Consider the following 24036-nt stretch of genomic DNA (forward strand, 5'->3'; position numbering starts at 1 on the left):
GTTAGGGTGGTGGGTAAGAAGCCTTGAGTGTAGATAACTGCTGTGATAAAGTTGGATTGTTTTGTGGTTTGCTGAGGAGAGCAGGTCACAGTGATGGGTCAGCAGAGCAGGAGTCACAGTGCTGGGCACCTTTGTCACCCCCAGTGGTGTCCATGGCCTGTGTCTGCCACATCCTGAGCTTGCTGGGAATGTTCTCTGTGGAAATGGAACGAGCAGGAGCTAGTAAGGGAGTTTGGGGATGAGCTGTGAGTTTTTTCAAATCCCCAAACCCTTGTGCAGCACTGTGATGGCCAGAAGGGTGGAGGATGCTTGGAGAGCACGTGGTTTATAGGAACAGAGTGCAGGGCAGAGCAGGGGGCCTGTGGCTGGTGATGTACACTGAGGTGGAGATGGAGCTCCCTGCAGAGACCCAGGGGAGGAACTGTGAATACCAGAGACACCTTTCCTGCTCGGGATCAGTCATCCTCCAGGAACACTTTGCATCCTCCCCTTCCACCCCATCCTAGGAGAGCCCTGGCAAGGAAAGGGAGAGGAGCTGCTGTACAGCTGAATTCACTGTATCTGATTTCAGTGCACGTTGATGTATCTTGGCTGACATTATTTACTGCAACATGGAAGATTCTCACATCTGGAAAAGCTGATTCTGCCAAAAAACCAGCTCAGAATTATTAAGACCTGCAACAACCACTCTATTTCATGTGTGTGAACAGAGCTACTTGTGAAAGTGTTTGCAGTCGTGACCCACACGAAGATCCTTTCACATTGTGACAACAGGAACAACTGTGCTTTGGGTCACTGACACCTCTAACATTTTGGCATTCCTGTGCATCTTGTGACCATCTGGGGACTGGGAGTGCCACTTGCACAGTGTGTTTGGCATGAACTTGGTGTAAATCAATGCATGACACATTTGATTTATTTTCTGGCTTCAGCAGTTTCAGTATTGCCTTAAACTTGGAATCATAGGGCAAGGATTTTTTTAAGGTAGCATTTCTTTCCCTCATGATATCTCCAAGTGTTAACTCCTTTATTTATTTTGCTTCAACCAACTTCCAGATAACTCCTGTGAGACTTGAGCTTCAGATTCATCACAGTACTTGGACATATCTCTGGACACTCCAGCACATCTGGAACGTGGCAGGTTTTTCATATGTAATTTTGGGAGTTGCTTTTCTTTTGCCTTTCCAGCACAACTTGATGTGTGAAAGCTGATGGTATTTTTGCTTGCTCTTAGTTTGGGTTAGCTGACAGCAAAAATGTGCCCTTTCAAAGGTCACCAGTGCAAAACTGTTTTCATTATTGTCTCCTGTTGCCTTCCCTCTTCATTACCAACTTAGGAACAGAAAACGAACATTTGAAGATGTTTATATTGGAGATTATGGAATGCTCAAAGATGTCTGTTTCAGAATTGCCCAGCAACATGGGCAATTCTGTTCTTCTTTGGCCTCAGTTAAAAAGGAAAAATACCTAACTTTTATCTCAGTTTTTCTAAATGCTTCAGGTTTTGAGATCCATTGATAAACCTTTGTGGACCACTCCTAACTTGTATCTGGTTTTGGAATTGTTTTGTCTGTGCCCTCGCGTATGAGATCTGGAGAAAGTAGAGAGAAAAAAGTTCTTTCCTGGTACCTGAGCACCAGTGTGGCAGCAGGCACTGGACCTAAATATCTTAGGCACTTCCCCAGCAGAAACTGTTCTTGATTTGGGTGGAGCAGCCACTGAGCAGCTGTTGGAGAATGAACTGCTGGGTTTTGCCAGTCTGGGTTGATTCTTGCAGCAGGAACTCTCCCATTCCCTCCCCCTTGCCCCTTTCCTATTTGCTTTAGTTTACTGAAGAGATCCATTTCAACAGTCGATTCTATTTTTATTTCAGCTCTCTAGAAAAATAGGGATGGTTTAACAAAAGTCACAGTAAAGAGCAGTATCTCACAGAGTGTGTTTGTCTGTCACTGTTATCCTGTGATTCCTGAGGAGAGACCTGGGGACAGCTCTGGCTGCAGACACTGTGGGAAGCCCAAGGTTCTGCTTCTGTTTTGGTTTGTCAAAGCTACATCTGACAGGAGACCATGCCAGAGGCTCTGCAGCACCAGGGTGGCACATGCAAGAGTCAGCTTGCACTCAAGGAGAAAACCAGGAATGAACCATCAGGACAACAGGTGAGATCCTGCTGCTTTCCTCGTGTGCTGCAGGGGTCAGAGAGGAGGGCACTTCCAACCCTGCCAATTCCTCGTGGCCAAATTCGAATTGGAAATGGTGTCAATGTTTGGACGTGCCCTGCTGTGAGCACCTGCACGTGGCAGTGGGAATGCCCCAGGCCCTGGGTGGAAGGAGTGATGGATGCTCTGCTGCCACTGCCAGCCACGTTCCTGTCCTGCACTGCTGGGCTCCTGCTGGAGCAGGGATCTGATCCCCAGCCGGGCTCTCCTGCTGAGTGGCATCCTGCCTCCTCTTCCTCCTGCCCCAGTGTTTGTGCCCTTTGGATGGTGAGCTCCAGCTGCTGCCTTGGAGTCCACAGCTGTGTAACAACAGTGCCCGGGTGAGCAGTCCTTAGGACATTGACAAAATACAACACTTATTCTGCCTGGAGCTTCAGATCAACTGAAAACAGCTAAGTTTTCTTGCTACCAGTTAAATTCTGCCTTGCTCTCCATAAGATATTCTTTGCTTTTAAAAATAATCTGTGAAATCTTGAGGTATGATGGATATTTGGACTCTGTTTACAGTATAAACTGGGAATGCTGTCGTCTTTCTCTTTGGCTTGTTTGCTTTTATACCAGAAAAGTAAGTTGTGACTGGCTCATTTTCAGCTGTCAAGTGAGGTTTTGGTATCTGGAAGCATAAGGAGAGTGGAATTGCTGAGTTTCCTATAGAAATAATGTGTATCCCAAGTTACCCCTTTGCATCTTCTCGCTGCAGTTCTGGCAAGCTTTGGTTGAGTCAGCCATTTTAGAGAGAAACCAAAATAACTCAATTATGAGGTCAATTACTTCTGATGATGGTGGTGCTATGGGATACTCGTGAGTCATGCAAGGCCTGATTCTTCCATCAGTCTGTAGAATAGTCCCTTCTGAGCTATTAAGTGTTCTGGAGTATCAAACTCTGCTATCCGGCCATTTTCCAGGACTAAAATCCTGTGAACATTAAAAGAAGGGTAAGTCTGGGGTACACCAGCACCTATAATAAACTTAATAATTTCTAGTTAGTTTTAAAATAGGTTTCAGTCCTTGCTGGTTATTCAGCCAAGCTTTCCCACAGCTTTTCAGCTGGGAAACAGTGCTAGGATAGAAAGGGTTTCTGATGAGTGACTGTTTAAGTGCTGAGTTTGAGAGGAGGGGTTTTGGCAGCTGAGACTGGAGTGAGATTTGTGAAGGGGTATTGGGTATTTTAGTTTCACAACTCTCAGGTGATGCAAGGAGCTGTAGTCATGGTGTTGCTGTCAGTGGGAGGGAGAGGGCTGTGACACAGCATGAAAGGCATGGTGTGGGAGTAAAGGATCTCTGATTAACCTGTTGGTGCCCTGCTGCCTTAAGAGAGATCCTCCAAACTCTAAAGCAAAGCTCAGAGGTTTAAACACAGAGGACAGCAATGAAGCTGCTGTTCACCACCACGGTGGTGTGTCAGCCTCATCAGCTGCCTGTGTGCCCCTGCTCAGGGATGTCCTTACCTGTCACAGTCCAGGACTGTGCTCACCCTGTGAGCGATGGTCAGCACCGTGCTGTCTCTGAACTGAGTCCTCAGCATGGACTGAATCTGGGCATCAGTTTCTAAATCCACTGCTGCTGTGGCTTCATCCAGAATGAGGATTTTGGCTTTCTGCAGGACTGCTCTGGCCAGGCAAAGCAGCTGTTTCTGACCAGTGCTGCAAAAGCAGGAAGAGGGATGGTAAGCTGAGGTCAGTAGTCACTTTTCCTTGGGGTCAGAACAGATGATTCATTTGAAATCAGTAATGAAAAGGGGACTGTTCCCTTTCTCTGAGTGATTGAGGCTGGTGGCACTGCAGCTAGGTAACAGCATGAAACAGCCGAAGGAAGGGAGGGGAAGGTATTGCTATGGCACCCAGAAGAGCTGCACTTGGAACAGATTACAGGGTTTTAAGTACTGCACAAGTGCAAACCACCACAATGATTAAGTCTGAAAGGTCTTCGTTAGTGTTTTATGGTTTGATTTCATGCTGCTAAACAGGACAGTAATGGGCCAATTTGCAGTCTGGACATCACTGAAGAATTTTTGGTTTTTTTTAAAGAATTAGCCTCCTTATCCAACCAGCTCTGTTGTCCTAGCCCAGGGGCTGCCACTGCCCTGCCACTGTCTTTCTGCAGATAAAGGTACCTTAGGTTCTCCCCTTGGTCAGTGCATTTATATTCCAGCTGCTCTGGCAAATCTGCAACAAAGTTCTTGAGCTGAGTCAGTTCCAAAGCTGTCCAGATGTCTGCATCAGTGTATTGGTTTAATGGGTCGAGATTCATTCTTAGGGAGCCAGAAAACAAAACTGGATCCTGAGCACAGAGACAAACAACTCCTGAAATCAATTATAAAAATGAGCTCTTGGGTCCTGCCTGCTGGGTGGGGATCTGTGACTAATGTTATATTAAATAGCAGATGAACATGGCACAGAGGTTATTTCCAGCTTGGAAACTGTTGAATGTCCCACCTCTCACGGAATCTTTATAAACCCTTCCCAGGTGTTCAAGACAGCCAAGGATTTTGGAAATGAGTTTCATACCTGGGGAATGACAGTGATGTTGGTTCTGAGGTCGTGGAGACCTAGCTGGGCAATATCCTGTCCATCAATGAGGATGGCTCCTTCTGCAGCCTCCACCAGTCGCAGCAGCCCCACTGCAAGGCTGGATTTCCCAGCCCCTGTTCTGCCAGTGATGCCAATCTGTAAAGTGCAATGGAAGGACTTTGGTTTTGATGTTGATTGTTTCCTCAGTTAGACAAACATGTCATATAGTTCCTCTTGGCCTTTTGATGAGAGACAGCTTTGCATGGATCAGATCTTTAGGGCTGTTTGTGATTCACATAGTCTGGCAATACTTTCTTAAATGCAAGCATTTATAGTTTGCAATTGTTTTGTATGAAAAGGAACCACAAAAGCCTTTGATGGGAAGAATAATTACAAGACTTAGCAGTTTGAAGAGGGCCTTGATGTGGAACTAGACTGAAAAAGTGCCAAAATTCCTTTGCTGTAATAATCTGGACAAGGTGTGCAGTGTGGGAGATGGGCTCCTGCTTTCCTGCAGCTGCCAGGTTGCTGTCGCTGGGTGCAGGCAGGGGCTGTATCCCCTGGATCTGGGCAGTGCCCAGCACTGCTCACACTGATACAGGAGAGGTTTTTACCTTCTCGTGCCCGTTGATGGTCACACTGACACGCCTCAGTGCTAACTCCAGGCCTGGCCTGTAGCACAGGCTGTAGTTTCTAAATTCAATCCTTCCCTCAGTGGGCCAAACTTGCCCCTGAAGTTTGCCATTCAGAGTCCAGGGTGCCTGAAGAGATGGAAACAAAGAGCAGTGTTGAAGGCTGATTTAAATTATCCAATTAAGTGGCAATACTGGAATGGGAAATTCATGAAGACACTTGTGCCAACTGCCCTCCAATGTCTTTGCTGTTTCAAAACCAGAAAAAGGCCTCTAACTTTCATACTGCAGATGTTGGCTTTTTTCTTTATCCAAAGATGCTGGTCAGATTTTCTTTACTGAAAATGGGGATGAACGTTGCTTGCATGTCAGAGTTCTGACACTGAGTGGTTCAATAAAAAAAATTTATATGCCTCTATAAACAGGACTGTGAAAGCCTCTTCTCTCAGGGCAGCATATGGAGATATAATTTTAATGATTACAGAACAAAAATTACTGCACTGGAGACTTCAGCAGCTAAAAGGCTATCTAGGAGCCTTAGTTATCAGAGAGTTACATCTGAAGTCACTTAATAAATACTCCAAATATGGGCAGGAAATGTCTCATTCCATGAGTGTTAACAAGTGAAGCTATTTTAATGGCAATCCAATGCCTAACTGTCTTAAGGAAATAATGATCAGAGGTTATAAAACGAGTCTAGGCAGTTGGATAAAACCCAAATTCTACAGTTCTTTAAAGGAAACATGACTGGCCCTTTAGAAGGGGAAAACTAGATGTTTTTCAAGTGCAACAGAAAAGTGACTCATTGAGTTTGCAAAGATGTTCAGCTCCTTCTAGTAAAGTCAATAGTGGATTAGCTACCTCCTTAGGAGTCCTCAGGTATTCTCTCACTCTCTCCACAGAAACAATGTTGTTCTCTACGTCTGTCCAGGAGCGAACCATCCAGTTCAGAACACCAGTGATCTGCCACGTTGGAAAAGAAGCATTAGGGCAGATAAAATGAGCCCTGACCTGTGCTCACGAGTTAACATGGTACTTTGTCTTACTTTGTTTATTTCTAAAGATCTCCTCATCAGCTAATTCTATCAGAAATCAGATTACATCAGAAAACCTTAAAATGCTGAAGTGAAAGCCAGGTCCAGCCCCTTCAGCCTTTTTATAGAGAATGAAATGCTACTGACTTGGATGCTAAAAGACAGTGTAGCTATTTCTTAGGCTCTTGTGCTACTAGTGTACCAGCAGGTAAGAGAGGTGCTGAAGACCTCGCTTCAGCTGCCCAGGGCTTGCTTTGGCTTAAATATAAGTTCAGAAGCAGTAGGAAGAGGATGGCCCATACATGTGTTTATGAGATGCATTCCCTAAGGAGCCATGTGCTCTAGATGCTCTGGGTTTCAGCAATGACAGCAGGATTTGGTAAGAAAAGGCATCTAGAAAGGCACAGAAATAATTCATAATGGACATTAAAATGCAGTTGCTTTTGATAAAGGCAAGCATGGCATTATTTGCACACTGAGTTACCTGGAGAGCAGAGGAGAGGGAGAAGCCAGCAGTTCCTGGACTGAGCTGTGTCCTGGCCATGGCTGCAAACAGGGCTGCAAACAGCACGATGCCATTGCCCAGGAACTCCAGGTTTGTGGCAAGCCACCTGCAGGAGGAGGGGAGCACAGAGCTGTTGCTGGGTATCCTCTCCTCTTCTCCCAACACATGGTTACAGAACACTCGTGCAGCTGCTGGGCTGATTTGTACCTGTCAGCAACAGCTCCAGAGAAGCAAATCCGCTGGTTCTCATCCACTAGGAAATTGCTCTTTGAAATAAACCTCTGCTGGTCCTTGTGAGCACGGATCACACTGCTGCCCTGGAAGGTTTCTGAGATGTGGGAGTAGATGGGTGACCTGCTGGCTGCCTCCATGCGCCTCAGCTGGCAGGAGGTGGTGACATAGAAGTGCTGGTACAGGGGGAATGGAAGGGAGAGTCATTAGAAGGCTCGTGCCTCTGTGGAAACTTCCACAGGAAATTTGGGGAGGCCTCAAACAGTGCAATAGTACGTACTATCCTTGTGTTACAAAACCTTCTGTGCAGGAGATGCCCCTAAAAGGTGAGGCAATGTTCCTACCTCTGTTATATCCTGTCTTTATTAGGAATAACCCTGTGGTTGGGGCAAAGGAGCCAGGATGCTGTGAACCCACAAAAGCTCCACACTCAGTTTCTCCTGCAGCTGAGCCCTTTGCTCGATGGAGAACAGAGATGTATTTGCTCAGTCTTGGCTGGCAAACAGGGATATATTAAAAAGTAGTGTAGGAATTCTGAAGGAAATGAAAAATGCTTCTGGTTTTCATGCAGTTTACACTAATGGAGATGTCAGATACAGCCCTAGGTAGGATTTGTTTCAGACATCAGAAAGGCACAAGCCTCTTTGTGAGGGCTCTTTGAGGTTGAGGTGATATGGGAAAGGGACTGACATTACTCTTGCTCAGATGCAACTTGAGATGATGAAGCTAATTTCTGCTTGCCTTCACTCCTAAGAAATGGAAGGAGGCTTTCTGCAGGGATGTGGCTGTGCTGCTTCAGCCTCTCCTCTGTGTGTATCTGTGAGCTCCTACCTGAAATGCTGCATAAAGAACAGTCAAGGGCACTATGGCCAGTGCTGCCCACGGTGTAGCCACCACAATCACCAGGTAGATCTCCAGTAAGTTGAACAAGAATCCCAGAACAGACTTCAGCTTGTCAGGGATGACAGAATCAACAGCATCCATGTCTTTGGAGAAGCGGTTCAGCAGGTGTCCCACAGGTGTTTGCTCAAAGAAGAGCATTGGGGATCTCATGACACTGCTCAGCAGCTGCAGGAAGAGCTGGTGTGAGGCCAGGACACCCCCCAGCAGCACTGCTGCTGTGCAGGCAAACCTGCCAAGGGCTGTAAGAGAAAAGAAACGATTAGTGCTAGGTCTGAACAAAACCACCTTGGAGTTCTCCTTTGCTAGATGGTGATTGCCACTGAGTCCTGTGAATGCTGCACCAGCGTGCATTCAGGAAGGTGCAACAGGGATTCAGTCTCTCTTGAGCAGGAATTAAACCAAGCCTCAGAGCTGCAGGGTAAGCTGCCCTTGCTGTAGGGTATAGAGTGGCCAAAGGCTTTCTAAGCCAGCTTGATGGGGGGCATGGATTCAGGAACATGCAGGACAAATTATTTATTCATCACAAAATAAGCTTGACTGGGATTACTTTAAATTGCTCAGTGATATTTTTTCTTTTTAAATAGAGTAACTACAAGAATTGTAGCTATTTTAAAAGAAAAAGATAAAGAAATGTAAAAGTCCACAAGTTTCTCCTCTTTTCTCTCTCTTTTACATGACCTAAGCCAAGATTTCATTCAGCATGGAGAAAAGCCCCCACTTGCACTTTGATATGATTAATTTATGCTGGAAGGATGAAAAGAGATAAAAAATGTTTAGGATTGGGGCCAAAAGCCCAGGGACCTGAAAGCCCAAGGGTACGCACTAGTTTATACTCTGACAAAACATCCTGGATATGGGAAAGGGAGGCAGGAATAGAGAGAAAAATTAGGTGAGCAACTGAAACAAACCTTGTGCCGCTCCTAGAGCAGCGAAGACTCCAACTCGGAGCTGTGTGTGCTGCTGGGTCCCATTGAGCACAGGGTCCTCTGCCCACAGGCTGAGCCAGTGGCCCCGCGAGAAGGCCACGGCCTGCTGGCACGCGAAGGACACGACAATGTACACACACAGGGCACGGCCTGCTGCCTGCAGGTAGGCTCCATACACCCCAGCACCCACCTGGGGAGGAAACGAGGAGGAGAGCTTGGGAGGATGGAGGTGGTTAGCAGAAAAAAGCAGCTCTGAAGCAAGGAGTGATTTCTTATGGCATTTCTCGGTTATATGTGCCAGCCATGGCAACCGTGTTGATTCTTGTTTTGTTTTCCTCATGGATGAATAATGAAGGCGTAATTAAAGAAATCATTAATGATCACTATCAGCTGATGGATGTTCTGCAATAGGCTCATGTTGCTTTTGGGTTGCATGTAAGGCTTTCTTTATGTCAGGCAGTGGTTTTTCCTGTGGTGTTGGTGTTGAGAGAAGTGCCATGTTCACACTGGGTGCTGGTGTGGGGGCCTGCTGATCAGGAGAAGTGAGGGGATTCCAGTCTGGCGAGTGCTGGGCTTCCCTAAAGAAAAAGCTGCCTCTTTTGGGGGTTCTGATTTCTTGTCCTCATTTGTTCTCAGTGTAATATGTCCTTGTCTCAGTTATAGGGCAAACTTGTATGGCTCAGCTGAGTCCCCTGGCTGTGGTTTGGCTGAGGCAGGGAGCTGACCTGAGTGTGTTGTCCCCATGGAATGTGTCCTTCATGTGCAGGAAGGTGCAGTGCTTACCCTGCCGTGCTGGGTTGTCTCTGCCTTGGTTAATCCTCCCCTGGTGCCTGCAGCACTGGTACAGTCTTGGCTCACAGGAATGGTTCCCCTTCCCACAGCAGACTTTACTGAATCACCACTTCATGAAGAAAACAAAAATCCTTTCAATTTTTAGCCACCCATCCACCCCTAAATCCATGCCTATTTTGGGGGCTGCAGTTTTCAGGGTCCTCCAGAGTGACCCCAGCCATTGTCCCTGTTTGTCACGGGGGCTGGGCTCTGTCAAGCCACTGAGGAGCAGAGGCTTCAAGCACTCACTCTCTGAGGCTGCTCTGGGATGAGTGTGACTTTACACCCCACAGGGAAGGGATCAGCAACCAAATGGAGCAAGAAGCCTGTGCCTGAGCTCTGTTCTGCCTCCTTGTGAAATACAGAACAAATGTCAGTCAACTCCCACGTTCAGCAGCAGGTTTTTACCTGCTCTTCAGTTGTGAGTGTTTACTCTTCTTATTAATTTACAGCTCAATCCCAAACCTGTATCACACTCAGCAAGAGCCTCCATGTAGGCTTGCATGGGCTTTTGGAGTGAATTCTTCAGTGCCTGAGACTGCTTTAAGCTTACCTGAGGGGTTTCTCCTGAGATGAGCCATTTCCAGTGGTGACAGTGCCTTTGGTGTCTCCCATAGCTGTGAAATAAATGTAGTTTCTAAATGCTTTAGAATCTTGTTTTGTCCTACATAGCCTTTGAAAGACAGGTAATATGAGGAAAGATTCATTAAAAATTGTTTCTGAAGGTAGAAATATCAAGGTGAGGCTTGAAGAATGGCACATACAGTAGGTAATAGTTTACTGCATGATTGTCTACTAATATGGATTCAAGAACCAATTTTGAGCTGATGAGTCAGCTGATTTGACAGGCATATTTTTCCCCACACAAAGCAACAGCTTAGTGTGATTGGATTTCTGCTTTAAATGTCCATAATAAACCAGATATGATATGAAGGGAACAATTGACTGATAGGAAGAATGATTCCAACCCATCTGGGTTACCTGGAAAACCAGCACGTGGCTTCTCTTCTGCAGTAACATGTGAACGAAGAAACTCTGCAAAGGCCCCATTTCTCTGTAGAAGTTCTTGGTAGGAACCAGTTTCTGAGATCATTCCATCCACCAGAAAAACAATGTTGTCCACTTGAGGCAAAATGTTAATTGTGTGAGTCACCAGCACACGAGTCTGCTTGGATAAAGAGGGAACAGTTGTTCTGCTGTCAGTACTGGTATCAGTATTTCAGAATCAAATTTAGGCCTCAAAAATTCATCAGCCTGAATGGAATTACAGGGCATTTCCTTTTACTTAAATTTCTGAGCATATTTGTACAGATAATTGGAGGAAAGGACATAAGAGAAGTAATTTTTCCCTAGATAGATTGACATTTTTGCATTTCTAATATACAGTGAAGCCCTTTGAGTACACCTTAAGTCTGATACATTCTTCTTAGCCAGTCATCCTGTTTCAATACAATAATTATATTCTGATGCTTGCAACCAGTCCTCATGGAGAGAAAGGCATTTATAATCAGGTATGTTTGTTTTAATTGGACTTTCTAATGCAAGAAATTGCCTTCTTCCTGTTTTCCTTCTGTAATGTGAAATTGAATCAAGTGTTTCTAGGCAATTTGTAGTATAGAGCTGCCCTAGCATCCCTTCTCATGTAACCGTGTTTATTATCCAGACTGCTTGACAGCAGAGGAATACTAAGGAAAAACAAAACACAACCAGTGCAAAAAGAATGGAGGAGAAGTGTTTAAGTGATGAGAACTTTAAAGATGCCACTGAACTGTTCAAAAGTAATGGGATTAGACATCATGGTGATAGAATTTGGAAAAGATCAGGCAGCTCTTTTCAACTGTGCTGGAAATAAATTTCAAAAGGAGGGAAGGATGTTGACAGAAGAACTGTAAGAAGAACAAAAGAGCTGTCAATTTGCTGTGGAAGTAAGGCTGACACAAGGCATGTGGTTTGCATGAGGATAAAGACAGTCCTCCTCCTCCTGGGGGAGACTCCCTGCAGGACTTGCAGGTGCTGTGTGGCCTGCAGAGGTTCCTCAGGCCCCTGCTGCCACTGTAAAAGCATTTGTGAGCCTTGATAAACTGAGCTACCCACCCTCCTGGAAACATTTTGGGGGCTCTGCTAACCAAAGCCCTTGTGCAATTGTTTACAGTTCAGGTTCATAGCACACCTTGTCCTTCAGTAAACCCCTGGGCCCAAGGACATGTTCAAAAATGTGCTGCCCAACGTGGGCATCGACAGCGGACAGCGGATCGTCCAGCAGGTACAGCGAGGCCTTCTGGTACACGGCCCGAGCCAGGGTCACCCTCTGCCTCTGCCCTCCAGACAGATTGATTCCCTGAAAAGAAATGGGTTCTGTTTATTGCAAAGCTACAGCGTATTTCCTGACTGCTCCCTCCCTTTTACTGGATCTTTATGATTTCCTGATTTTTAAATCCATGCATCTCCCTCCCTCCTTCCACACTGGGCTCTTGCAGAGGCAGAGTCTCTTGAACAACTCCTGCAAAAGAGCACCCAAGAACAACCTGGATGTGTGGATTTTTGTCTTAAAACACCTCTCATGTCTCTGGTTAATCTGTCAGAAGGTGGCATAAATTAAATTACATCATGGCCCAACTTTCCAGAAATTCCTGAGCACCTGCCTCTCGTGAGTTCAGTTTTTTTGTGTTTTCATCACAGCTCCCAAAGTTGTAGTTACTCAGGGGCAGATGTTTTAAGCAGGACACCTGAAGTTGTAGCTACTGAGGGAAAAGTTGGCCAAAACCTAAACCCAAGGCAGTACCTTTTCTCCTATTTCACTCTTCTGCCCTGCAGGAAAGGTCTCCAAATCAGGGTGCAGTGCACAAGCCTCTGTCACTCTATTGAACCACGTTTCATCCATCTCTTTCCCAAACAGAATATTATCTTCCACTGAAGCATTTAGGACCCAAGCTTGCTGGGGGACATAAGCTGCAGTGTCCTATAAAAGTAGAAGAATGTTAGAGAACTTTTCCCTAAGCTCAACTTGACACTGTGAGAACCCATCTTTGAAGAAAAGCTCTCTCAGTTATGGCAGTGTGGAATGATCACCACTGACAGTTCTCAGAAGGCTTTGTAAAATGTGAGTCTGCACTGTTACTGCCTTACAGGGGAGTGAACAGAGGTGCAAGTACAGGATGCCATTTACCAGGATGACACTTCAGCTCACTGTCAGAGGGGGAAATAGAACTGGATCTTTGAAGTACTACTCCAGCTCCTATCCCCAGAGTTCAGGCTCATCTGAGAGGTCTGCAGCACCTTCAGATAATTAAATGTGGACTGATACATACAGCCTGTGTTAAAATTCAGCACTAAATGGGTTTTCCTCAAGTACTTAATGCCGTGCTTAATACCTTACAGTTCCTGGAAGCAGGCAAATTACAGAAGCAAATGCTGAGGGGAAAATTCACCTTCATGATGACACAGCCGTCGGTGGCCTGCAGCTCGCCCAGCACCGCTGCCAGCAGGGAGGACTTGCCTGCACCCACCTGCCCAACCACGGCCAGCAGGGAGCCCTGGGGCACGCTGAGCTCTATGCTGTGGGGAAAAGATCAGCCTCTTACCACATTTTAGATACACTTCCTGAAAAGAAAACAGTTGTAATAAAGAATTGTAGTCATTGTCAAAATTCATGCTGTTGTTGGGTATGTATCGAGTAAATCCCAATTTCATCCCTTCAGACACCTCCAATCAGAAAGTCTTCATCCACATCCTCATCTGAGTTCCATACCCAGATCCCCTCTCTGGAGACAGGCTAGCCCAAAGCACTGGATATAGAACATTCCTGAACATCAGAACTTTTCAAAGCTCTGCTTTTCTAAAATGTCAATGCCTTTTGAAATAAGCACGTAGTAGTGTCATATATAATAACTGCATTCCATCTGTTCTAATTTTTTTTGACCTTAAATCACTGTAATTTCATATTTGGGCAAGAAAACTGTATCAAGAAAACAGTCTTCATCCAGATACAGGCAACATCCAGATACAGGTACCTTCTCATTTATGTGCTCCTCAACATAAAAGCAATATTATGTCTTATCTGATTTTATAATTTTCAGAGTTCAACACTGAATATGAAGCAAACTCAGAAGCCTCTGGATATTCCACCCTGGTTTCATCTGGGCTCTGAGTAATTATCCAGCATAACATCCAGCCCGACCTACAGTATTGAGAGGTGACTAAAGGTAAGTCTGTACCTTCTAAGACAAGGAGAAGTTTCTTTGCTCCAGCAAAAAGTCCCATTTCTTATGGTGATACTTGCCTGTACTGAAACATGAAGAAAGACAGACCACTTGTAAATGCAAAGATAGCTACAGAAATGTCCCAATGAAAAGAGGGGGTAAATCACCCCATAAGTTTTCATTGTAAGAAATAATGAGGCCAGAGAGATAAAGTGGCAGAAAGGGGCAAATATTTTTCTCTTGACTATGGTATATACCCTTAGAAGCTGAACCATGGAAATTACTCTCTTATAAGACAAAGGTGCTAACATAAAAGCTCACCAGAGCCACAAGTGTTTCTGCTTGGGCTCGCAGGATTCAGTTCTTCCAGATTCAGAAAAGCTGCTAAGCGGTTTAAGGAAACTTTGGCCTGAAATGAAGCAGCACACAGAAGAAAATGAGATTTAGAGTAGAAAGGGAGCAAAAACCCAAAGTGAAGACCCAATAAGAATATTGACTAGTGCTATGCTGCAGATGCTGTAGGCTTAGATGGTCAAAGGCAGCTCCTTCTTATGCTACCTGCCTTTATTTCCACTTAGCTTAGGAAAACGTTTTCCTCATATCCTTCCCTGTGCTTCTGGTTCAGTGAAATTGGTACTTTTTTGTCCAATTCTTCCTGTAATCTTTCCGGTGATTGCTTCTGTACAGGAAAAATCTATGACAGTCTTGGAGTGTAAGAGGGAAATTAATTTCATCATTTCTTCCTGAACTATGAATTGTTTTTCTCTGTGGCCTGGACTACCAGGGTCTCCCCTATGGAGATTTTGCTCCACCTATTCTGATTTCTGTGATTAAAAGCAGAACTGGAAGCCCCTCTGAGATCTAATGGTGCTTGTGCTGAACTACAAAAGATTTAGGAGTAATTCTTGCTGACTATTTTGTCAATATAAAGAAGCCTTTCTGAAAAGCAATTCCATTAATTACCTTTAGCTGCAAGCCCTTGCACTGCACCATTTCACAATGGCAATTAAATAGCTGATGTGCAGAGCCCTAAGAAATCCCTGCTTTTACCTGTTAATGAGGATAAGTAAAAAACCCCTTATGGCCAAAGGAAGAGGAACAGGGCCTGCAGTTAACCTGGACAGCAGCATTGATGGAGAAGGGCAGGAAGGAGTGGGCAGTGTTGAGGATGTTGATCAGTGTTAAGGACACAAAGGCCTTCTCAGCATCCAGCACGTGTGTGTTGTCCACCAGGGTGTACACAGCAAACATGACAAATGTGATCTGAAAGGGAGCAAAGCACAAGCAAAGCACTTCAGAAGGGTTCAAGGGTGACAGGCCCTTCAGGACTCTGGGAGCCATCTGGCTAAATCCAGGCTATCACCTCTAGGTGCCTGTCCTGCAGGTACCATAGGCAAAGGTCTGGTGTGTTGGTGACACACCAAGTTTGATCACTGGATGTTTGTTCTGCTTTAAGGAGGTTTTGGTGCAGCAGCCACAGCAACTCCTGTGGCCTCCAGCTCCTGCAGGCAGATAAAATCTTTAGCTGTCCATAGGAAAAATCTGTCCAGGCAGGAGTACAAAGAAAACGGGAAGTAACAGCACATGTTTTATGTAGGTAATCCACTCACCAGGAAAGTTGATGAATGGAAAGAAACTAGGGATGCTGAGAAGAGGATCTGAGATCTTTTTAAGGCCTGAAGTTCTTGCTTTCGGATTCCAAGCACTTTCTCCATGAATGTTTTCTCCCAGCCATACAGTTTGATTACTTTAATGTTACTGAGAATGGCATTGGTGAGTTTGGCCCTCTCATCCTTATGTTTCATCTGGGTTTCCTGTAATAAATGTTTGAGTTTTATCATTTAACAGGTTGAATGTTTAATGGTGCAATTATTCTGAAGAAAAATACCTTATTCCTCCAAGTCTTGAATAAATTTCCCTACAGTTGAGCTGTGTATACTGTTTTGCTAAAGAATCTTCTAGTCTGGGCAATATTTTACTTTTCATCTTCGGAGCTTTATTTTTACTGGCAGTACATAAAAACAACAGAAAAGTAGGGCAAACATTGTAAAAGGCTGAACATGGAAGAGCTTTCTCTAAATTTGAATAAACTTTGCAGGCTCCAAATCCTCCTGTGTTACTTCAGTCAGTCATGGTAAGCATGAATAATAAATCTAAGTAATCACATAAGTCAGTAAACCACTTGATTTTCATGAAGCAAAATGTACCTGAAACTGACTCCTCTTCTTGGTGATCACAAAATTCAGAGGCAAAAGAAAAAGAAATACAGCAACTGCAGTCAAGGCAGATGGCCCTAGAAGCTGCCAGGAGACAAAAGGAAAGAGAGGAACTTCTGGTGATGACTAGGAAAGACTTTTTCATTCCCTTGCTTACTCTCCCTTTTATTTGAATTTGTGCATAACATCCCTGTGGCTAAGCCTTCACTGCAGTCTTGCCTTTGCCTTTCCCGGGAGTTGTGCTCCTGAGCTGTGGATTGTTAACTCCCCAGGCAGGATAACTGCTGTCATCAGGCTGTGCCGAGTTCACTCGCTCCCTTGTTAGGAACTGGATCGCTGCTGCAGCCGAGCCAGAGGCACGCTGGCAATTCCAGCCATTCCCGGCTCTCCCTGTCAGTCCCTGGCTGCGGTCAGAAGGACATCTTGTGGCTGCACACAGTCAGGGACCCAGACAATACCGGGTTTGCTTTAACAACCCCAAACCCTCCACGAAGTATTCTTGCAGTGTAAATAACCCAGCTTGTCTGCATGAGATGATATGGTGGCATTATCCCGTGCCAACATTTCGGGACGGCTCTGGGATCCTAGCGTTCATTACAATTATATATCAGCACTCGTTTCTCATGGGTTATTGCATCTCCCTGGGGATGGCTGGAGAGGGGAGTGTTGGTGGACACAGAGATACAGGTATTGTCTGCACAAATGGTCTGTAAACACCAGCAGAGAAAGTGGAATTATGCTCCAGCCACATTCAACTTGTCAGCGTCATTAGAAAAGGGATGGTGACTCCTCACCAGTCTGTACCACAGCTACTGATTTCAGTCACAGCATCCTGCCAGGCACGAGGCACAATCCATCCTGGGCAGTAAAGGAAGCCCTCAAGGGCCTCTGGAAAGCTCCTGTGAATCACCTGTCCCTATACTGCTCATACTTCCATTTGCCAAAAACAGGGACTGAACAACAGGGCTCTGTACTACTGAGGAAATACCATACATTGATTAAAAGCGGATCTTACAGATTACCATCCATGATTTCTAATTCAGGTTTTGCTCTCTCCTTGCTAAACTCCTTGATACCTATGAAATTCAAAGCATCCAATACTCTTTCTGAATGGCATGTAACTTTGCTTCAAGCTCTTTCACTGATTTTGTGGTAATCAGGCTTCAGGATGAAGTATGTCAAGTTGCTATTTCAGATCATTCCCCATTATGGGACTATGCCAAGGAGCTGGAACTGGACTTTCAGCCTACACTGGGCCACCACCTTTTGGCTGTAAAGAGAGGTGACAGGAAAATCTGAAGCAGGAGTTTATCAGTCAGCTCACAATAACCATACTCAGTCTCCTAAAAGGGACTTAATGCTGAATACACAGGTGAGAAAATGAACTGAAGGATCAGACAAGGATTCTGTATCAACAAAAATATCTTTCAGAAAGAAAAGTGAATGCACCATGCTACAGAGGTAAGAAAAATATGGCGATTTCAAGTAATTCAAACCAGTAGGTAGAATTTTGAAGCCTCCCTTTTCCTTTGGTATTTAGACTAGAAAGGGATTGATAAATAGTGTCATATTTTACCTGCCACAAGAAGACAAAGCAGATGATAATCCGAATAGGAGCCAGCCAGGTCCCATTAAAATAGACAATCAGATCCATTAGCTTCTGCACATCAACAGAGACCAGATTAACAATTTCACCTGTGGTTGCTGCTTTCCTTGAGGCATTTGACATAACCAGGATCTAGACAGTGCAGAGAAGAAAGAAAAGACAGCATCAAACAACAGCTTTGGTCCAAAAGTCAAACAACATTCTTTTCCTCACAGAGAACAAAGAGAGGGAGAAAAATGTGAAATCCTAGGTGTTGAAACCATGCTGCTACTTGGGCCATGTGACTTCACTTTGAGATGAAACATTTACTCCTTTCCCCCAGCCATCATCTACAGCACAAGAAAGTTCACGTTGATTTTTGATCTTTCCTTTTCTTGGCTTTTCCTTCTTAAGGAAGCTCTGAAAAATGTACTGCCATGTACAGCTCAGAGATGAATACAGGACAGCTACATCCTAGAACTGACAACATCTCCCCTGACATTGCTGTGAACAATGTACATCATTTCTGCTAAGGTAGGGCTAGAAAAAAGCAAAGCTAAAGAAGGAGCTGCAGCCTCACCTTCCTGTACACGAGCCCTGTTACTGCAGTTCTGAGCCTCATCCCCAGAACAAGGCACATGTACATGTAGCGTTGCTCAAACAGGCTCTGCAGACAGCCCAGCAGGAACATGCTGAAGGCACAGAAATAGCCCAGCCAGCTCGGGGCTGCCTCATCTTCCATGAACTTCAGGAAAAGGCTGCAAGACAGGAGCAAAATGTTGCTGAGTCCACAAAGAACCCATGAGATATCAGACACACAAAAATAAACTGGCAGAAGTATTGGTGATTTTTCTGTATTCTCCCTGGCTGAGGTTTATCAGTAAATGGCAGAAGAATTGGAACATATAAAATCCTGATTTTTGAAATCTAGCCACTTGTGGTTTTGAAGCATTCTCTGATCTCAGCATCCTCTCTGAGTAGACCTCATTTTCAGTGTTAAAGATGGCTCCTGATTTTCATGAATTTGTCAGAAATATGCAAAGTGGAAGCTGTAATCTAAGGGAGTCATTGACATTTCCAGAAATTCTCCTAATCTTAATGACTAAGAAAGGATTTTGCCCATGAAAATATAATGTAATGTGGGTTGGTGTTGTACCAACAGAATCCACAAAGAATTTATCAACTAACAAAAGCTATTTAAGATGTGTAGGATGCGCAGCTGTGCTCTTTACTAGCCAGGGAACATGGAACCTTAAGGCTACAACAAGTGGCAAGTGATGTGATATATAGAACCATCAAATAACTCCTGTTTTTTTGAAGTTGTCAAATGGCTGGAGCACAGCAGTGCAGACAGTGTGCACAGCTTCCCACAGTGTGTCCTTTCCTCCTGACTTGACAGTGGTTTGGCACAAATGACACCTGAGCTCCTTTCACCAGCAAGAGCCAATTTCAAAAGGTCGTTGTTTGTGTGTCTGTGGTGCTGACACACAGAGCTCATGCAATCACAATCTTGTGCCTGTGACAGAAATACATAAAAAATGTGCACAAACCTCAACACCTTCGGGGTGGAGAACAAGAAGACATCACAGATAACTAAGCAGACAGTGCTGAGAAGGAAGTAAGTTCCAAACATGCTCCAAAACATTCTCAGTAAGGGCCCGCTCTGACTGTGCTTTGATTGCAGTAGAGCCTCTGTCTCTTCAGCTTCTGCTATGCCACTTTCAGTTTTCTGACTCTTTTTAAATGTAGCAGACTCCATTTTCCTGAAGGACAAACAATGAGAAAGTTACCTATAACTGGAGAAAGCTTGGGAATTTTGTACTGTCAAAAAAATCACTAAATATCTCACACTGGGTCTCATAGCATGGCCAGTATAAAAGCTCATCAAAAACTGACCCCTCTCACAGAAAGTTCTATGCTTCCAGGAGTGGAAGGATGTTTTCCAGCAAACTTTAACACCTGAAAGTGCATTTTGCACAGAGAGACTCCCACACCAGTACCTGTGAACCGGGTATTTGCTTAGATCATCTAGAACTGCCCAGCTGAGCCCATGATGTGCTCTCCAGATCAAATACTCACTGCTGGGTCCTGCTCTGACACTTCCTCCACTCTCTTTCTGCCCAGGCAACAATTTCTTCAGAGGAGTCCTGTTTCCTCACTGCCCACAGGTCATCCAGCCCCAGGGGCTGCTGAGAGCCTTTCCAGAGGAGCCTGGAGGACACAGACTGCAGTCAGGGGAGCACAGCAGGTCTGGGGTGTGTGTGACACTGCAGAGCACAGGGGCATCGAGGCAGGGCACCACAGAGAGCACACACACAGGCACTGAATCACAGCCCTGCTCACGACTGTCCTGATGCATGTCCAGGAACAGCAGTTTTGCTTTCAATCCCCAGGCTATCTTCTGTCAGCACAATGGGGAGTTGTAAGTCAGCCCTAATTTCTACTCCACACTGAGTCTTGGGCAGTGGAGAAAAAAGTTCAGTTTAACTTTCTCTGGGCTCCATGAAAGGCAGATGAGACCTGATCACAGTGGACATTAAGGAATATAATTGTTTTACTTCTGAATGCTCAGCAGCACGCTGGGCCCATGCCCTCTTCACTGTTTTCCCCTTTCCCAGCATTTGTTACAGCAAAACTGGCAGGCAGAGAGGGCTGTGGTTGATGTACAGTTATTTTTTGAGATTGATGAGATCTATTTCAAGATTGGGAAGGCATTGGAGGCACTGCCTCCTCAAGTTGGGAGGCAGAAGAGAATTACCTAGAATCACAAATTTGCATTTTAAATTATTTTGAGAAAAACAAATTACATTTTTATAATTTGATCTTGTGAGAATACCTCACAAGAGAAATAATTTAAAAAAATAATTTAAATCCTCACTCCATAAGCTAACTCAGGGGCTGAGATATTTCCTACTGGCTGCCATCTGCACCCTCTCTGATCTCTGATGCTGCTGCTTTTTTCTGATATTGTAGCAAAACCACATCTTCTGTTTTCTTACCCAGAGAACCACCAGTATGTGATTTTGGAAAGAAAAGAGCTGCTGGCTTCTGGGCACTGATTCTGATAGGAGAGAAAACATGTGTGATATTTAAATATAGAAAAGGGCATGTGTCAGATGAATTTAGTTCCCTTCTGTGCTTCCCCAGGAAAAGCAGAGTTATCCCACCCACCCAGATACTCATGTGCCTGTGTATCCCCATATATTTAAAATCCTGTTTCAGCAATGAAGGAAAGCATTAGGAAAAGCCACCTTATACTTACAGGATTGTTGTCAGCTTTAGAGAAGAAGGGAGGGTGATCAACTAAACAGAATAACACAACTTCTCCTAGCACCAGGCCAGCATAAAGGTAAGTTGTAACATGGTGGAAATGGTCTTCCAGGAAGCCCTAAGAAACAGAATACTGAAAATGAGGTAAGAACCTTCATGTTTAACCAGCAGAGAAAGAGCTTGTCATATTCTACCTCTACAAATAAACATCCAACACAAATATCAAGTGTCACGAATAATTTTTCTCAGCACATATTTTAAAAGAGGAATTTCATTCTCCCCCTTGCAGTCAATGAGACAAAACCAGCCCTGTTGTTTAGAGACTTTGCAGTCTGCACATTAAAGGAACGTGATCTCACTTACTCTTTCCAGGGCATGCTGAATTTTGGAACTAAACATCACAAGTGCAGCCACAAATGAGAGCAGCCAGTAAATCAATAGGACTCCTGAAGACTGGATGCCCATCATTCTTTCTGCTTGGGTAAGGAACAAGGCAAGCACCTGTGAGGAGGTACAGATTTGTCCAAATAAATACCTGGTAATGGAATGCCAAACATTGTTATCAAATTAATGAGAACAGAGAAAAATAGAGAAAAATCAGTTGGCTTCTAGGCCAAACATTTCAAGATGTTCAGAGTTGCAGTATTGTTCCTAAGAGGCTAACACTGAAAGGCTGTATGTGCAATTTTGCACTCAAGAATGTCTACAGAGAAGGCAAATAATAAAATTATAATTGGGCCAACAGGCTGGAAGGATTTAGGCTAGGAAGATGCAATGACAGAAGGGGAGAATAGGCACCCATTTATTGAACAGAAATCGCATTTCATTCTAAACCATACTAAATCACATACTGTGGTTGTGAGAAATGAAATCTTGTCTCATTGTTGTGAGACCTCTTTCTAAACCCTGCTGAAACCTCATCTCCTGCCAGGAGATGCCAACTCCAACCTGCTGATGTGTCACACAGAGAGAGGCACAAAGTGCATCCTCCCCACTCCCCATCAGCCCAATTTGTGCTCAGAGATGGCGATAACCATGGGAAATACAAGCTCTGTCCCAGGAGGGCTGAGCTTGGCCACGTGCAGACAAACCAGGGAGGAATTACCATTGTGACTCCCACCACAGCAGGGCTAATGAAGAATGCTGTGGTCCGTGGGATTCCTTGGCTTTTCTCCCACACCATGAAGAAGACGTTAGAAAAACACAGTATCACCAGGATGAATCCAAGGGCCTGGGGCAGAGACAAAAAACACACACTGGGATGAACTGAAATGCTGAGACAATCTACCAAATGGAATGATCCGAGCTGCCTGGGCAGTAAGACTGGAGAGATGGAAAATCAGGTTTGGGACTGTTATGGGAGAATGTTATGGGAAGTGTCAGGGAATCACATGGAAGAACAGGAGAGAAGATATCATGCCATATCTTCCTAAAACTTTATTTGATTTATACTGACCTGAGCCGGTAAATGTCAAAAAACCCCACAGAGATGGCTCATCAGGAAAGAATTAATAATTTAGGAAAGTTAAGCTCTGCATCAAAGTTGAGATGATTTTAGGACCAAACCCTATGCTTTACCCTTACCATTTTGGCTTTGAAGATGTGGGACATCCTGATGTAGCCTTTGTTTCTGTGTCGGAGGTACCAGTAGTAGAAAGGAAAACAGATCCAAAGATAGGCACAAGGGATCCAGGCAGTGATGGAGCTCTCGAAGCACCAGGGCAGTCCGTGCCATGTCTGGTTCCAGTCCTGAAACACAAAGCAGAAGTGAAGGACATGATGCACAGCAAGGCTGGGGACAGGAATACCACGACGGAAAGAGGAAGCAGATAATGACTTGCAGACTATGACGGGAGTTTGTCAACTTAGGGAATGGAAATCCTTGCGAGCCCGGACTGATCGCCTCACTAGAGCCCTTTTAAAGGTATTTCTGTAGTGGCTCCGGGCTGCGTCCTCACTCGCAGCTCATGGCATTTACTGCAGCTTAGCGGTGTGTTCGGCCTGCGGGCCAGCACTCGTCCCGGGGAGGCGAAGTCCGCGCCACGGCAGCCCCTGCCGGAAACACAACTTTCCTCACGGCAGCGTCCCCTCAGAGCCGCACCGGCCCGCGGGGCTCCGCACCGGCCCGCGGGGCTCCGCACCGGCCCGCGGGGCTCCGCACCGGCCCGCGGGGCTCCGCACCGGCCCGCGGGGCTCCGCACCGGCCCGCGGGGCTCCGCACCGGCCCGCGGGGCTCCGCTCACTCACCCGGGGCGCGCACAGCGCGGTGCCCGCACCCATGGGCGCTCCGCCCGGCACTCTCAGCCCGGGAACCTCTGCCCGGCACCCTCGGCCCGGCACCCTCGGCTGGTGCCGGCGGCGTTCCCTTGCCGGGCAGAGCTCCGATCGCTCCGTGGGGCACCAGCGAACAGCCCCGTCCGGCGCCCTCCGGCCCGTCCCGCTGCGGCCAAAGTCCGGCCCCGGCGGCGGCAGCGCGCTGCGAGGCGGAGCCCGCCCCGGCCGATTACAGGAGCTCTCGGAGCACTGACACTGAGGGCATTGTAGAAAGGAGACGTTCTTTATTCTTTTCACAAAGTTAGCATGCCAAGAGGGCAACACCAATATTTTTTAATGCAGTAAAATCTACATGAACACGCCCACCTAAGACATATTCTCCACCTGTTTAATGCATATTCATATTGCCATAACTTTACGCAATGCTTGAAACACAAAACTCTTTTCTTTATTGAGCAACTCCTATTGTAGAAATTATCTGACCTTAGTTACGATCACAAAAGGTGAACATAGAGGCTGAAGGCGACAGCTCCTTTTGTCCAAGTGACCTGGCACCAGCTACGCCTTCAAAGGCTGCGAAGGTGCAGGAGGGGACGCATAATCCCGATTGGAGGCATTACCGGGATATCGAACAAGGCCGGGGACGTGGGGCAGGGCCGGGATCAGGGCAGGGCCGGGCTCGGGGCAGGGCCGGGATTCGGGGC

At 45.6% G+C, this 24036-nt stretch overlaps 1 protein-coding gene across 7 annotated transcripts; it reads right to left on the reverse strand.

The window, feature by feature from the left end:
- Positions 1-15: 15 nt before the first annotated feature.
- On the reverse strand, positions 16-24001 carry LOC134559764 (ATP-binding cassette sub-family C member 6-like). Of its 7 annotated transcripts, XM_063414881.1 has the most exons (32): positions 23306-23641; positions 22896-23110; positions 22643-22807; positions 22164-22289; positions 21422-21559; positions 21051-21176; positions 20788-20849; positions 19868-19999; positions 19339-19551; positions 18369-18546; positions 17780-17941; positions 16195-16287; positions 15598-15801; positions 15104-15250; positions 14309-14396; positions 14003-14072; positions 13217-13343; positions 12571-12747; positions 11959-12126; positions 10770-10956; positions 10342-10405; positions 9741-9858; positions 8940-9147; positions 7960-8270; positions 7105-7304; positions 6877-7003; positions 6220-6321; positions 5341-5487; positions 4724-4882; positions 4330-4496; positions 3665-3859; positions 16-3131 (listed from the first exon to the last, which is right to left on the reverse strand). In XM_063414881.1, exons 3-32 carry the CDS (start codon positions 22667-22669, stop codon positions 3023-3025), a joined length of 4332 nt encoding a protein of 1443 aa, XP_063270951.1. In that variant the 5' UTR covers positions 22670-22807; positions 22896-23110; positions 23306-23641; the 3' UTR covers positions 16-3022. The 7 variants fall into 7 exon arrangements, with proteins under 7 accessions (XP_063270951.1, XP_063270950.1, XP_063270947.1 ...); XM_063414880.1 differs by lacking the exons at positions 22896-23110; positions 23306-23641 and adding an exon at positions 23816-24001; XM_063414877.1 differs by lacking the exon at positions 22896-23110.
- Between the last annotated feature and the right edge of the window lie 35 nt (positions 24002-24036).

The sequence above is a fragment of the Prinia subflava genome, chromosome 17 (genome assembly GCF_021018805.1).
Source record: "Prinia subflava isolate CZ2003 ecotype Zambia chromosome 17, Cam_Psub_1.2, whole genome shotgun sequence".
NCBI classification, from domain to species: domain Eukaryota; kingdom Metazoa; phylum Chordata; class Aves; order Passeriformes; family Cisticolidae; genus Prinia; species Prinia subflava.

What these genes read in the sequence shown, in the direction of transcription:
- LOC134559764 (XM_063414877.1), bottom strand. Translation starts at nt 23,338, where the DNA reads ATGGGTGCGGGCACCGCGCTGTGCGCGCCCCGG. An exon ending in CTGTGGTGGGAGTCACAATG is followed by an intron (nt 21,560 to 22,163) that starts GTAATTCCTCCC and finishes ACCTCCTCACAG; the next exon opens with GTGCTTGCCTTGTTCCTTAC. An exon ending in GACCAAGGGGAGAACCTAAG is followed by an intron (nt 3,860 to 4,329) that starts GTACCTTTATCT and finishes CTGCTTTTGCAG; the next exon opens with CACTGGTCAGAAACAGCTGC.